General features: G+C 45.1%; 1 protein-coding gene across 1 annotated transcript in view; it reads left to right on the top strand.

Moving 5' to 3' along the window:
* The first annotated feature begins 1,599 nt into the window (after positions 1 to 1,599).
* sms (spermine synthase) overlaps positions 1,600 to 16,745 on the top strand; it is a 31,885-nt gene continuing 16,739 nt past the window's right edge. The window contains exons 1-2 of the mRNA XM_056284972.1: positions 1,600 to 1,728; positions 2,917 to 3,037. Coding sequence (XP_056140947.1) covers positions 1,683 to 1,728; positions 2,917 to 3,037 — 167 coding nt within the window. The 5' untranslated portion in view covers positions 1,600 to 1,682. The remainder of the gene's footprint in view (positions 1,729 to 2,916; positions 3,038 to 16,745) is intronic.

Below are 16,745 nucleotides of genomic sequence, written 5' to 3'. Positions count from 1 at the left end.
ATGATTGAACCGTCATTAAGCTCTAACGGTTATGACGAATATAACTGTTAAATTGTCCCTTTCTTTTGTTACTGAGCTGATTAACCCTATCATATGTGCTGATCATATTATAGTGATTTTTTTTCTCAGTGATCTTTTTTATTTTAAAGCAATATTTTGCTTTTACAAGCTAGTTTACTGCGGCACAGTGGTTAGTGAAGTTGCCTCACAGCAAGAAGGTCCTGGGTTCGAGCCCTGGGGTAGTCCAACCTTGGGGGTCATCCCGGGTCATCCTCTGTGTGGAGTTTGCATGTTCTCCCCATGTCTGCGTGGGTGTGCTCCAGTTTCCTCCCACAGTCGAAAGACATGCAGGTCAGGTGAATCGGCCGTACTAAAATTCTAGGTGTGTGTGTGATGGCCTGGTGGCCTGTCCAGGGTGTCTCCCCACCTGACGCCCAATGACTGCTGGGATAGGCTCTAGCATCCCTGAGAGCAGGATATGCGTTTGGGATGATGGATGGATATGAGAAATAAAGCATGGGACTGAGGGAATGCTTAAAACTATTCACATCTCTCACATATGAAGAATCTCTTTGACTACAGAATCTTAATCTATTTAATTCCAGTAACACATCCCCCTTCAATGTGAAGCACTTTGGGTGTCAATATAAAGCGCTATATAAATGTAATCCAATATTATTATTATTATTACTTCTTGACATGGCAGTTTTTGGTACTTAATCTGCTGCTTCATTCACTGGACTCCTTCATGGGCTGGGGCATCGTACACTTTAACCTTGCTCGATGTACTTTTTTTCAGGTAAGATTTTGATTTCCCTATCTTTATAGCGACCAAAATTGCTGCTGAAGCAGAGAACTGCCTCTGATCCCTGACCTCACTCCCTCTGCCCACCAAAGCGCCCATAAGAAATGCAGTTCAGTCTTTGTTAGGTAGTGTCTTTATCTGGCGATAACAGTGCATGCCAAATGCTGCACTGCAAATGACTGAATCTTTGGACTAGTGCAGGTGGATCTGCAAATGCAGCTTCCTCATGACGCACATGTAAAGACGTGCCCTAACCACCACCAGTGCAAAAGACCTCTGATGCGTCAAGAATGCCAAAACTTTGGACAAACGACAAAAAGGCGCCCACTGGTATGACAGCAATGTTTTGATCGTGGCTTTCAAGACCTGCCTCAGTCGTATATCAAGTACGTGGAGTGACACACAGATGTTAGTCAGCCAGTAAACGTCTTTTGAAGCGCAAATGCGTAAACACTCGTGTGTAAAAAAAAAGTGTCAACAAATAAATGCAATACGACCCACAAATATGAAAACATCCTTTTGTATCGACCACGATCGTCGCGCAATTGCAAGGTTATCTTTCAGTAAAACACGAATTACAAAATACAGCTATTCTAGAGAGGCAATAATGGGATGATCGAGAGCTGTGGTACGTCAAAAGAAAAAAATCTTCCGTACATGCGCCGTGGTCTAACTCTTCCCCTTGTGCAAGGTACCGCCCATAGCGATCGGTGGGACTCTGCGCACACAAACTCTATCTCTCTCTCCCTTTCTCCCTCTCTCGCTCTCTCTCTGTGTGTGTCTCTCTCTCTCTCTCTCTGTGTTTCTGTCTCTGCAGACAAGTACCGTTTTCTCGCTGTATGCCTATCCCAGGCATGGCTTACGGTTGCACTCAGACATGGCACTGCTACATTACACCCTCGACTTCAACCTCTCTGCTGCAGGTAAGATGACCGTGAATGCGAACCGTCCTGGACGCGCAGCGTGATGAACGCACCGCCGGTCACGTTCACCGCAGCGACGTGACCGGGTCGCTAGCTCTGCTCGGTAGCCCCGACGGCGTTTTCGGAAACAGTAACGCTGGGTGATATAAATGAAGTATAAAGGCAGATGGGCAGCCGAGAGGTGCTATTCCTCTCTCCGAAATTTAGATTTAACAATCGTTCTCTTAAACTTATCCTGTGGGTGCACACACACACACACACACACACGCACACCACAGCACACGCTACTTGCAGCTTTAACCCTAACTGGATCCTAGGCTTGACCTTTTTCCACGTTACCGCCTGTCACTAGCGAGTTAGCTAGCTAGCGTTAGCGCTCCAATTAGTCAATGGAATTTTGCGTTCAACATATGGGGTTTGTTTGCAACGCCGAGTCCAAATTTTGAGTGCATCTGTATAACTCGCCGAGTCAGATGATGAAAAACAGTAAAACTCAAAAATAGTATACGTTAACAAAAAGATTAAAAAGAAAACAGTAGTTACAACCCAACTGAATAATAACGCAATTCTTACTTGAAATGCGGTGGCCTGTGGTATTATAACAAACACTTTGAATTGTTTCAGTAATTAATCTGTCAGTATTATTGGTTGATCTATCCATGCTTTAAATTCATCTTCCCCGACGCTGCTCATTTCAGTTCTAGCACATTCTCAGTTGACAGATCTAGTAAATCCAGTAAAGTTAGCTTGAAAATGAAAAAAAAAGCAGGAATTTTACTTTACACGTATTTTCAATTGCATTCTGTGGTTTTCAGTGGCAAACTCAATTTTAAATGAAAGTCAATGCAAAAAAATAATAATCCTCAATTCGCATGTGGGACCCGACGGCACTATCAAATGTATGACACCGAATTTGATTAGCTGTATACAAGACTGACTTACTCTAGATGATAAAGCTTTGTTATTGGTCCAGACTGTGTATATGTCTGTTGAAATTGGCTCATCCCAGAAAAATAAAGGATAAACACGGATAAGAAAAAGCATTGAAGGTTACCTGGAGGCGGTTGTTCATCCTGTGTCCTAAATGTTGACGCTCATGTGGAGCTCATGCTAAGGGTGAAAGTCAGTGTTGTTGATGTCATTGATAATTGTAATTTTCTGCCCTTTTCTTTATCATTTTCTCTATAGCTGACTGTACTTCAACAGTGCGTGGTCTACAGTCCATATTTCAGGAGCAGGAAATGACAGAAACTGTCCTTGATACAGAGGGTCATGGATACCTCGCTTCTTTTGTTGGCAAGAAGGGCAGGTGAGCACAAAAACTTATGGTTGTCATTTTATTTCTCTAACAAACATAGAAATAGAGAAAAATAAAGCTCGCACACCAGACATGGCTCCATTGGCATTTGTTAGAATTACCACCACAAGTGGAGTTTAGAGTGTGTGCTCTTCTTCGGACATAGTTGACACAATTTCAAATACCTACTAAAAGGTGTCACCTGACATATCACCTGGTACTGAAGGTAGAACGAGACTTAAGGTTAAATGACATATAAAACCCACACTCAGTTAAAAGATAGGAACATCATGAGTAGCCCTGTGACCCAGTTACAGACTAAAGGTGACTGGGCTTTTGCCATAAGGGCATGCAGCTGTGGAATGACCTGCCTGGTCATGACTCAGGCTGGCAAAGTCTGTATTTTGGAAATTGCAGGAAAGTAGAGACACACAATTTCTCTTTGACTTACATAAACACGTGTATGTCAAAATCACCATCTCAGCAACATCGCGCTGCCCCAACCACTCTAGTCCTAGCTCTGCCCTCTCAACCCGGAAACCCTTTCTTAAAGGGCCCGTGTGTACCAATTATGGTGAATTGTGCCCATATAGTCCGCTACATATGTCTCTCCCAGAATTCACCATAATAATAATAAAAAAAAAGTCAACGTGGAGGGGGGTGGGTGGCCTGGCCGCAATGGCTTCGCCGAACAGGTGCCAAGGCCTACAGGAGGGGCCTTAAGTACCCTGCAGCAGCGTGGGGGAAGGGCAGGTGGTGGAGGAACCTTAGGGGCCTTGTTGGGGGGTGGGGGCAGGGTAGGAGGGCGCCCCCGCTGTGGGGGCTGGGCAAGTCAAACGGGTCGATCCAAGTCCAGGTGAGCTGGTTTGAGGCGATCTATGGAAATGCGCTCTGGCTTGTTGCCGACTTCCACAACAAAGTGCTTGTTTTCGGTCTCCAGGACGCGGAACGGCCCTTCGTAGGGAGGCTGTAGGGGTCCACAGCAGGCGTCGTGGCGGAAGAAAACATTCTGCCATCTGCAGACTTGCAGGGAGGTGAGACTGTGGGAGATCATGTTGTGAAGTAGGGACCGGTTCGAAAGCTCTGGCGTTATCCAGGAGCATGGTCCATTGATGGGCTGCAGACCACGGAGCTGTGGTGTTGGGGACAAAATCCCTTAGGACCAGCAGTGGCTGTCCGTAAACCAGTTCAGCAGATGAGGACTGGAGGTCCTCCTTAGGGGCGGTCCTGAGGCCCAGTATGACCCACGGGAGCCTGTCGACCCAGCTGCTATCCTTGAGGCTGGCCCGAAGAACAGCCTTCATAGAGCGATGAAACCACTTGCACAACCCATTGGCCTGTGGGTGGTACGCGGTGGTGCAGTGGAGCTTCACCCCTATGCTGTCTGCAACTGCGTTTCAGGGCTCAGACGCAAACTGTGAGCCCCAGTCCGAGGAGAGGTCCGATGGGGTGCCGAACCGGGTGACCCAGGTCCCGATGAATGCCCAGGCTACGTCGGTGGATGTCGTCGATGACAGTGGGACAGCTTCTGGCCATCGAGTGGTCCTGTCCACCATGATGAGGAGGTAAGTAAAACCATGGGAGGGGGGCAGGGGGCCCAGTAGGTCCACGTTTACATGGTCGAACTTCCTTTTGGGCACCGGGAACTGTGCCAGGGGGGCTCTGGTGTGGCGGTGCACTTTAGAGCGCGGACACCACGCAGGTGTCAGCCCAGTCTCGCACGTATTTTTTGAGCCCATGCCAGATGAACTTGGTTGCCACTAGTCTTTGAGACAGCCTTTTGCCTGGGTGGGAGAGGCCATGTACAGCGTCAAAAACATGCCGCTGCCAGCCAGTGGGAATGACAGGCCGGTGCCGACCCATGGAGACGTCGAAAGCCACGTCCTCTAACCGCAGCCCTGTGACAGCCATCCTGAAAGACTGTACGTCCGGGTCGGCGGCCTAGTCGGCTGCCATGCGCGCATAATCAAGACCCATGTGGACAGCCCCCACAATGGCCCGGGAGAGGCAGTTGGCGACGAGGTTGGTTTTGCCAGCAACATGCTGTAGGTCCGTGGTGATCACCGAGATGTAGGAGAGCTGTCGTTGCTGGTGGGCGGATCACGGCTCAGCCACCTTGGCCATGGCGAACGTCAGTGGTTTAGTGTCCACAAATGCCTTGTCCCTCTCCGCAGACCAGTCCACAATGTGTTTGGTGGCCTTGCCTTTCAGGGCCTCATACAAAGGTCGCATGAATTGAGTAGCTCGGGGGATAAAGCGGTGGTAAAAGTTCACCATTCCGAGGAACTCCTGTAGGGACTTGACTGTGAGCGGTTGCGCTAAGTTCATGATGGCGTCCACCTTTGATGTGAGGGGTACCGCCCCGTCTTTAGTGACTCAGTGTCCGAGGAAGTCGATGGTTGTCAACCCGAATTGGCAGTTGGCTGGATTGACAATCAGCCCATGCTGGCTGAGCCGCTCGAAAAGAGTCCGGAGGTGGGACAGGTACTCCACTTTGGAGGTGCTGGCGACAAGGACGTCAAGATAGATGAAAACAAAAGGCAGGTCCCATAGCACCAAATCCACAAGGCGCTGGAATGTCTGCGCGGCATTCTTGAGGCCAAGCAGCATGCGCAGGAACTCGAACAGTCAAAATGGGGTGATGTCCACCGTTTTGGGGTCATCCAGTGGGTGGACGGGCACCTGATGATATTCACAGGCGAGATCCACTTTGGAAAAGATGACTTTTCCAGCCAGGTGGGTGGAAAAATCCTAGATGTGTGGGACTGGGTAGCGGTCCGATGTTGTTGTATTGTTGAGTCGGCGCCATGCATTGATGTGGAGGGGTGAAGCCCACGGGCTGTTGGAGCAGTGAATGATGCCGAGACGCTCCATATTCTCGAACTCCTCCCTGGCGGCAGTGAGCTTGGCCGGGTCGAGGCGCCAAGCCCGAGCATAAACTGGTGGGCCAGTGGTGGTGATGTGGTGCTCCACTCCATGCTTGGCATTGGAAGACGAGAAGGTGGGCGGCATAAGGACCAGAAACTCAGCAAGAAGCTGGAGAAAATCGTCTGCGGCGGAGGGCATGCTAGACAGTTTAATGGAGTCCGCTTCGCTGAGAGTACATGCATACAAACAGAAAGTGACAGCGTTGATCAAACGGCGGTTTTTTGACATCCACCAGCAGCCCATAGGCGTAGAAGTAGTCCATGCCGAGGAGGGGGATGGCTACTTTCACCGTGACAAAGTCCCAACTGAACTGCTGTCCTCTGAAACACAGCTCCACGTACCTAGTGCTACAAGTGCGGATGGGGCTGCTGTTAGCAGCTTCCATGGGGGGGGGGGGGTGTAGCCAAAGGACAGGATAGCTACTCTCGATGCGGGCAGGACGCTCCTCTGCACACCCGTGTCACACAGGAATCATCCATCCATCCATCCATCCATTATCCAAACCGTTTATCCTGCTCTCAGGGTCGCGGGGATACTGGAGCCTATCCCAACAGTCATTGGGTGGCAGGCAGGGAGACACCATGGACAGGCCGCCATCCAAAAATGGAGTCTTTGATGAAAAGCAGCCTGCCAGTTCGGCCGACGCACATGGCCACTACTGAGCGCCGGCCCCAGCGTTTCCCGCCGCACTTGGTCTTGGGTCCAAACTTTGCTTGGTAAAAACACTGGCTGTAATCCTGCCACCGTTGAGGAGCTGCTGCGGCTGCAGCGACTGTTGTGTCTCCAGGCAGTGATGAAAATGTCTGAGCAGAAAAAAACACGGCCACACAGTGCTGTTGACCAGCCAGGAAAATTTCTATTAGTCTCCTCAGCCAGAGCACGACCATCAGTGATGGCGGTGTTGGCTAAAGCAGCCCGTACCTGAGAAGGCAGCTGTCACAGAAACAGTTGGATGAAGAGGAAGCCGGGCTTGTGCTCTCCCAGGAGATCCAGCATCCTATCCATTAGTTCAGACGGCTTACTGTCACCAAGGCCTTGTAGAGAGAAAAGCGGGCTGGCCCGCTCAGCATCAACAAGTTCAAAAGTTTTCCAACAGGTGAGCCTTGAGTGTCTTGTATTTATCCGTCTGCTGAGGATTTTTGAGGAGGCTCACCACTCTGGTTGCTGTTGAACTGCCAGGAGCCAACACCGCATAATAGTATTTTGTAGCATCCGCGGTGATTTCCTGCAATGCGAACTGCGCTTCTGTCTGGGCGAACCAAGTCAAGGCGGACGACTCCCAAAACTCCGGCAGCTTGACAGAAACTGCATTAATTGCCATGTTCATAAAGAGTTGTCTCTGGAAACGTCCAGCAGACAAACGTCAGGGTCACCAATGTGGAAACAGCAGGAAAGTAGAGATGGACAATTTCTCTTTGACTACACGAATGCGTGTATCATTTATTCTCTCATCAAAATCACCATCTCGGCAACATCGTGCTGCTCGAACCACTCTAGTCCTAGCTCCGCCTCTCAACCCGGAAACCCTTTCTTAAAGGGCCCGCGTCTACCAATTATGGTGAATTGTGCCCATATAGTCCGCTACAGCATCATCTTTTAAATCTCATTTTAAAACTTAGCTTCATGGTAGGGCATTTCATAATCTCTGACTTTTATTTATGCTATTTGTCATTTTGTGATTGCTTTTTGTCTTCATTTGTTTTAATGTCCTTTAAATTTTCACATCTTGTGAAGCACTTTGTATTTTTTTTCCAATAAGTTCTTAACAAAGATTTTACTTATAATTATTAATGCAATTAAAAGAAGAATACGATAAATCACACAATGAATTATATGATAGTTTATTGCACGATAAATTATAGAATTACAGTACACAGCACAAATGGGTGCACCCCCTCTGACACTTAACAAATTCAGCTATGTCTCTTTACAAATAAGACATATTTGGGGTTCCTATGATGTAATATTTCAGCAACTCTATGTAAGGACCTCTAAAATCTATGGTACATATGTTGTGGCACTTCATTTACCAGCATGCTTTGTGTCTTAAACATTTCCTGTGTGGGTGTGGTTTCCAAACATGTGGACCAATGGGATGTATTTGAATTTTTGTTATCGGCCAATGATATGATGTGGAGTTGTTCTGCCCGCGAAATCGCAGGGTCGCAACGGTCGATCTCCTCGCGGGAAGGAAGGAGCTTGAAAATTTCGCAGCAGGACTCCAAGGAGAGAGGTCCCATTTTTTTTATCTCTCTCTGCGGCCCCGTTTGAGTGCCCGTTTCGCGGAGACTTTGTACACAGCCGTGTACTGGGCTCGCATTTGAAGACAGGAGTGCTGCGATTGGCCCACGGTCGTGTGCTTGCTGGTGGGGTTTACTTGGGTCTGATTGCTTTGTTTCCCACCGGAGGACCATTGTCTTCGCCGGGGTTTTCGGAACGTTGCGACTGGTGGCCATCTTGCGGGTGGAGGCCCTGCCGGGGAGCCGACAGCTAGCACTGCGCCGTCCATCCTCTGGACTGCACACAGCCTCCCGGTCGTGGGAGCGTTGGGTTGTGAGTAACCCGGACAGATCACTTATACTGACACACACACACGCACTTTTATCTTGTCGCCTGGGCATCGTAGGATGTCTGCTTTGCCCTGCGCTCAGAGAACTGCTTTAATGTGCACCAACGGGCCCCAACAGAAAGCGCTGGGTATTTTTGTATTCTTTTGGTACTTTCTTTCTGTTTATTGTGAACGGTTGTCACACCCTGTGTAATTTTAATTAATGTGTAGTTGATCAACAGTACCACACTCGTGTGGTACTCTTTTTTCCTCTCTCTCTCTCTCTCTCTCTCTCTCTCTCTCTCTCTCTCTCTCTCTCTCTCTCTCTCTCTCTCTCTCTCTCTCTCATTATTATCCAATAAATCCTATTATTATTAATTATATTTCGGGTGTATTGGCAGCTCATTTACTTTTAGAGTGCTGGTAATACGCTTGTACAGTATTTCAGTACACAGCAGGGTTAATTATGGGAAGATACACCATTCACTAGCCTTAGGTAAGTGTAGTATTTTCCCAGTGGATGTACCGCGCTACTAAATTGATAATTATCTTGGTTAATTATTTCTATTATCATTTATCACTAATATTGTCATTAGTGGCACTGGCCTACTAGTGCACAGGAAGTTCAGCCAGCTCACCATTCCACCGCTGAGAACTCAGGATCCTGTTGTGCCATTGGATTGTATTGTAACCCTTTAGTAACTGGTAGCATTAAGCTTTTGTCTTGTTTAAATGTGCTTGGCGTTGCCCGCCAGTGAAGAAGGGGTTACATCTATTTTATCAGTCACCAATGAAACATGTCAATAATAAACTGGAAAATGTGATTTTTATTATGAAAATGATAGAAGGCCAAGTTGCAAAAATGGGTACCCCCTCTTGAAAGTTACAAAATAAAACTTAATAAAATGTTTTGTGGTGCTAGTTAAAGGCAACTGATCAACAGATGAGTCTGTTGAATCATCACACTCAAACAGGTGTAATCGGTCGACAATTAAAAGCGGTATTTAACCTCAGAGTTAATGCTGACAACAATGGCACCACATTGGCCACGTAGGAGGCCACTGCTGAAGCCAAAGTACAAGAAAGCCCATTTAGCCTTTGCCATGGCCCACATTGACAAAGGTGAAGCCTTTGGGAATCCATACTCTGGTCTGATGAGACCAAAGTCCATTGTTTTGGATCTGATGGCATCCCTAATATATGGCGTCACAAGGGGAAGGGGCACAGTGAGAAGTGCATGGTCCTTACAGTGAAGTACGGCGGTGATAGAATTCTTTATATGGGGATGTATGAGTGCTGAAGGTGTGGGGGAATTGTACTTCATCGTTGGCATCATGAATTTGCAGGTGTACTGATGAAACAGAAGATGCTACCCTGTCTCCACACCCTAGGTCGTTCAGCAATTTTCCAATATGACAGTGATCGTAAACATTCTTCCAAGGCCACTGCTGCATTCTTAAAAGAAGAACAAGGTGAAAGTACTGTAGTAGCCCAAGTATGTCTCCTTACCTTAACCCTATTGAGTGCCTGTGGGAATTTTGAAGAGACAGGTTGAGCAGTATTCCCCATCAAACATCAGGCACACAAGGTCATACTCCAGGAGTGGAATAGGATAGACTGACAATATGTTGTGTACTTGTACACTCGATGCCAAGAAGGGTCAGTGTGCAGTACTTAAAAGTGATGGAGGACATACTGAGTCTTATAGTATTACATATTTGTAGAATTTAATCAAGTCAAGTATATTTGTATAGCCCAAATTCATAAGGTAGTCCCAAATGGCTTTACAATCAGTACAATAATATACAACAGTACACAACATGTGACACCCTCTACCCTTGGACCCTAAACCCGAATGAGGAAAAACTCCACAAGAAAAACCTTATCCAAAAAAAATATTGGAGAAACCTCAGCAAGAGCAACAGAGGAAGGATCCCTCTTCCATGACGGACAGACATGCAATAGGTGTCAAATGCACAAAATACACAAAAAATAACAGAATTATAATGCAACATTATACATTACACAGAGCAAGGTAATGTAGCATACATACAGTTAATGCATAAAATTTAGCAATTTCAAATGTCCTGAGTAATAAACTTATAAAGAGAGTGCAAGGCAAATTTAATAAATTTGAGCTCACACCAGCAGCGACAACAAGAGGTAAAATGGCCAGAAGTCATTCATTTCCAATGGTCTCTAGGCTACACTGAGCGACGAGTCACGGCGAGTTGCTTGGTGACAAAATCACCGCAACTTGGCAACAACAAAAAAAAAAAGACGAGCGATGTTCAACTTTTTGCAAATGAGCAGTGACAGTCGAGCGACGTTCAATCAGAGGGCAGACGTGTTCCTCTTAGATTCTTTTGCTGTGAAATGTTTTCTTAAACTAGTTCCTACATTAGCAATTTAGCTCCCATAGCCGACATGAAGAAGAAACTGATTGCAGCTGTTGCTGGCTTTGCTGCCACAATATTTTGAACGTGAACCTGTTCAACCATAAGTTGGATCGCCTGAAATGTTTTCATTGGAAATGCATGCATCAGGGTTTGACTTGATTTTTGATTATAAAAATGTAAGATGAAAGCTATACGAGGAAGTACAGAGAATAAGCTACCAATCAAGTTTGCATGACATGCGTGTGTGCGGTAGTTTTTTCATTTCTTTTTTTTTTTAAAGTTAATAAGTTTCCACTGGGAAGAAACACATCTCACACCATCTCAGCAAAATATGCTGTTCTGTGGAAATCAATTATTGGTTGATACATCTGAACGGTCTTACAAGTTTGGTGACTGGGAGTCTATTCAAAAGAAAGGGAATGTGGTAAGAGAAGGCTCTGCATCCTGCAGACTTCTTCTTAACTCTAGGGACAGAGAGGAGGCCCACACTTTGAGAACAGAGGGCACGAGAAGCTGCATAAAGCTGTATAAAATCTGACAAATATGAGGGGGCAAGCCCTTAAATATTTTTATAGGTTAAAAGTAGCACTTTAAAGTCAGATCTAGCATGAATGAGGAGCCAATGAAGGGAGGCTAGAATCGGCGTGATTTGATCAAACTTTTTCGTTTTAGTTAATACTCGACTAGTAGCATTTTGAACCAGCTGGTTTTTCGTGCTAGCGCATGGCAGGCTGAAAAAAAGGTACATTACATAATCTAATCTGAATGAAGCAAGGCTCAAACAAACAACCCTAATCAATGGTGTACTTGTTTTTGCAACCCTTGATTTAACCAGTTTCCTAATTTACTTATTTTAGTCTGTTATTGATGACATATCTCTTATTACATACCATGTTTAATAAATTCCAACTTTGTCATCTTTCCATGAATTGTAATGGTGCTCATTTAGAAATAGAAATATATCTTTATGTTCAGAGAGAGGTGTACTCATTTTTGCTATATACTATATACGTTACTAGATCTGAAAAACTTAACTGGAACTTGACTGGAACATATGGTCAGTAAAACCTCACTTAGAACGATAGATTGTTTATTAGCCACGTGACCAAGGCCAGTGGAATTTGTTTTCAGTACACCATGTTAAACTCTGCCGCACAATACATCCATGGACAACAGCAGACACTCCACATATTATCACGAACAATAGTTACACAATAGCATAAGCAAGATAGCACATTGACGCTTCAGTCAATTTGTTCAGATAACATAATTTTGTAATTTATCGTGCAAGTTACTGTTGTATAATTCACTGTGATTTATTGTATTCTGTTTACACTTAGTCTTGTATTGATTGTGGATTGTATGTCATCTCACCTTGTCTTGTTATACCTTAAGTACCAGGTACTTCTCAAGCCAGTCCTTCGCTTCTGTCATGTAATCAGGGAGTTTTAAGGCCTGACACAACAGGTAACTGGAAGAGTGCACTCGGTAGAGTGCAAATCCTCGCCAGGTGTCTCTCCCTTAATCCGGTACTCGGACTTTGGTGAAAAACTAGCTGAGGAGTTAGCACTCAATTGTGGTATGAACCAGGTTTTTCAAAGGTTTTGAATCACTGAAACCACAACAGGTCCTTGGTCATATAGTCATAACTGAACAAAAATTATTAGGCTGACAGGCCAAGTAGTATGTGAGTTCAGCAGCAGACAGATACACCCAAACATCGACAGAAAAACCAGTGTTTTTCATGTCATATGAGACTTTTGCGCAGCGCCCAATTCGATTGAAAAGAAAATATGGGGACTTTTTTATATATATATATATATATATATATATATATATATATATATATATGCAGAACGCAAGCTAAAAATCTAGCTAGTAAAAATGCTTTGCCTGTCAGTCTGTAGATGCACTGCCTCCGAGGCAAACGTGACCCAGTCTGGTGTGTCTGGGTACCGTAGCGGTCTATTCCATTGCCTACCAACACGGGGATTGCCAGATCAAATCTGCGTGTTACGTCCGGCTTGGTCGGGCATCCCTACAGACACAATTGGCCATGTCTGTGGGTGGGAAGCCAGATGTGGGTATGTGTCCTGGTCGCTGCACTAGCGCCTCCTCTGGTAGGACAGGGAACCTGTTTGAGGGGGAGGGGGAACTGGGGGGAATAGTGTGATCCTCCCATGTGCCACGTCCCCCTGGTGAAACTCCTCACTGTCAGGTGAAAAAGAAGCAGCTGGCGACTACACATGTATCAGAGGAGGCATGTGGTAGTCTGCGGCCTTCCCTGGCTCGGCAGAGGGGGTGGAGCAGCGACCGGGACAGCTAGGAAGAGTGGGGTAATTGGACAGGTACAATTGGGGAGAAAATGTGACCAAGTCTAATATGAACTTGCACTTTCCAAAAAAGGTTTGCTTTGCGACCAGTCTAGTAACTCTGCCTTCACAAATGTTCCAGAAAAACACAGCCAGGTCAGTTCTGGCTTCGAGGGTGGGGTGGGGTTTAGCGAGAGCAAACAATTTTCAAAGGTTTTGACTCACCGCAGCCACGAGAGGTTCTTGATCATACAGGCCTGTGCACAAAAATATTATGATGATAGATGAAAGGTCCAGTAGTATGCAAGATTAGCTGTGGACACACACATGCGCAACCAAACGTATAATCCCCCTCAGGTTATTGACTGGCAGAAATGTGCACTAACATAAACACAGCAAGTAAGTCAATTTTTTATACCACAATGAAATGGTAAAGCCAGTAGCCTTCTAAAAAAAACAAAAATGTATTGTAGTTCTCTGCAGTTTTCTTAAAATTTTATGCAACTCTAACCTAGAGGTTCTCAATCAGGTCCTTGAGGACCACCAGTGCTGCTTGTTTTCTATTCTGCCAAATGCTACATTAGATAGTGTGTGCATGCGTGTGTGCGTGTGTAACTGTCTGCAGCTAATCTCATACTACTGGACCTATCAGATTAATATTTTTTTGTGCACAGTTATGGCTGTATAATCAAGAACCTGTTGTGGTTGTGATGATTCAAAACCTTTGAAAAACATTTGTTCTCCCTACCGCCACTCCCTCTCCTCCTTCACTCTCTTGCTCACGCGATGGATCTCTCTCTCTCTCTCTCTCTCTCTCTCTCTCTCTCTCTCTCTCTCTCTCTCTCTCTCTCTCTCTCTCTCTCTCTCTCTCTCTCTCTCTCTCTCTCTCTCTCACTCACTCACTCACTCACTCACTCACTCACTCACTCACTCACTCACTCACTCACTCACTCACTCACTCACACACACACACACACACACACACACACACACACACACACACACACACACACACACACACTGTCATCTGAAGCCAGAGCTGACCTGACTGGTTTTCTCGAACATTAGCAAAGGCAGAGACTGTGAGCATTTTGGTTGCAGTCTAATTGGCTAGACTAGGAGAATGTGCAATCCACAGACTGACAGGCAAAATATTTTATAGGTAGATTTTTTTTTTAGCTTGAGTGCGGCATATTAAAAAAAAAAGTTCTTCCATATTTCCCATTCAGTCAACTTGAGTGCCGCTCAAAAGTCTTACGATGGCTGGAAAAACAGTTTTTTCTGTCCATGTGTGCATGTATCTGTCCCCTGCTAATCTCGCCATACTACTGGGCCTGTCAGCCTAATAACTTTTGTGCATAGTTATGACTATATGTTCAAGGACCTCTCATGGTTTGAGTGATTCCAAACCCTTGAAAAAACTGTTTTAAACAGCAATTGAGTGCTAACTCCTCAGCTGGTTTTTCAGCCAGGTCAGAGCACCGGAGAAGGGGAGATATGCTTGGTGCAGATCTGCACTCTACTGGGTGCACTCTTCTAGTAAAGAAAGATAAAGTTCATGGGACTTTGTTTTGCCCAAAGCCAAATGCCTATATTGTTTTGCATAGCTGTTAATAGAGGCTGACTGATATTTTTCAGTTGCCACAGGCTGTCTACTTAAGTCTAACAAATTTCAACAGATAGTATCTGTGAATGTTGTCCATTTTTGTTTTGTGTATTCAGATCAGCTCACAGCAGAAACTTCTTTAATCTGCATCTTAACACTGAAATTTCCCTACTTTTTTTGCATAAAGTGTTCATATTAAATTAGAAACCAGAAAGCAAGCAAAGACATTTGGTTAAGAACAAAAGGAAAATAAAATCACCAAAAGAACAGATACGAAAATAAAATTGTCTCCTCCATTTCAACACAACAAACACCAAAGTATAGGAGATAAATGCATGCACTGTGTTATTAGTGGAACAGTGGCTGTAGAGATAAATTGATATCTGGACAATAATGAGGCTGAAACTTGTACAGATGTTTATATGGAGACAGGCATCAAGGTCATGACAGCAGAAATGATTATTATAGGAGATCTAAAGAGTGGAGAGCGGGACAAGCCCAAACATGGATTGACACCCTGTGAGAAATGGTGCAAAAGTAGTAAAGAAGCACAGAACCAACGACAAATGCAGAGCTCAGGTCGTGTTAGAGCAGGGGCCGGGCTGCTCAGATGGCACAACAGACTAATATGCTACCATCCTTGCATTGAGGCTCACAATTTGAATCCCAGTGTTGTCTCTGGCATGGCCATGGGTTGCAGAGAATGTAACTGGCAGCACTCTGCCATTTCTGCTAGTTACCCCTACCGATGGTGGGGTGCCTGTACAGCTGAGGGTGGATCCAGGGGTAACAATGTGGGCGTTCATACTTGTTAACTTCCCCATGAGAAACCTGCTGCTGGCAGGTAAAAAGAAGCGGTCGGCGACTCCATGTGTATTTGAGAACACACATGGCCAGTATGCACCCTCCTGAACTTCTACAGAGATCGTGTAACGGTGGGAGTAGGGCAGAATAAGGACATTATACATCAAATAGGAATGAAAAGGGAAGATAAAAAAACACAAAAGAGCAGAGGCCCAATTGCTTGTTTACTGGAAAATGGTGGGGTACAATAAGTTTATCTATTTAGACAAATGAATCAAAATAACACATCCACAGGAATTGTATAAATGAGCTAATTAAAGTGTTGCCCCCCCCCCCAAAAAGTTTCCTATCTATTTTAGTCAGAGGTGTAAAAACCAGGTCCACAAAGTAAATGTCCAAACCGTGTATTTCCTCCAACCATGTTACTAAACCAGCTGATTTCATTAGCTAGTTTTCCCTATCTAGTTGAGGAGTGGTGTTGACTAGAACCTGCTGGTGTAGTGCATGAATGGAGCAAATACGTGGTTTGGACTTTTACTTTCTGGACCTGGTTTTTACACCTCTGATTTTAGTTATATAAAAAAAAAACTTGATAGCCTTACATATTCAAACACAACAGCAGGTCCTATGTGGGAATGTATGCCTTAGCAGTGTTTCCCAACCCAGTCCTCAAGGACCCCCTATCCTGCAGATTTTCTTTGCAACCTTGGATAGGTACCTGTTTGTAGTTATTCAACCAATCAGCAATGAATTATGTCAGATGTTGCACACCTTGCATAATTAAGTGCTGTGAGATGATTGGTTGAGTAAGTACAAACAGGGCTACCTATGCAGGGTTACAATGAAAATCTGCAGGATAGGGGTTCCTTGAGGACTGGGTTGGGAAACGCTGCCTTAGCAGGCAATTATATTCTGATCCATCCAAACTAAGACATTTGATTGGCTGCTCTAAGGCGTACTTTCCCACATAAAACCTGTTGTGTTTGAATTCAGACAACCTGACAGATTTTGTAGGGCCGTTAACATTTCTTAAAACAAATATATAGTTATACTTTTTTTTTTTTTGGAAACGCAAAGCTTTAATTAGCATATTCAGTCCCGTGGATGTGTGATTGTTATTCAA

This window comes from Lampris incognitus, chromosome 8 (genome assembly GCF_029633865.1).
Source record: "Lampris incognitus isolate fLamInc1 chromosome 8, fLamInc1.hap2, whole genome shotgun sequence".
In the NCBI taxonomy this organism is placed as follows: Eukaryota; Metazoa; Chordata; class Actinopteri; order Lampriformes; family Lampridae; genus Lampris; species Lampris incognitus.
The sequence above is the reverse complement of the archived record's forward strand: the minus strand, read 5'-3'. Positions and strand labels throughout refer to the sequence as shown.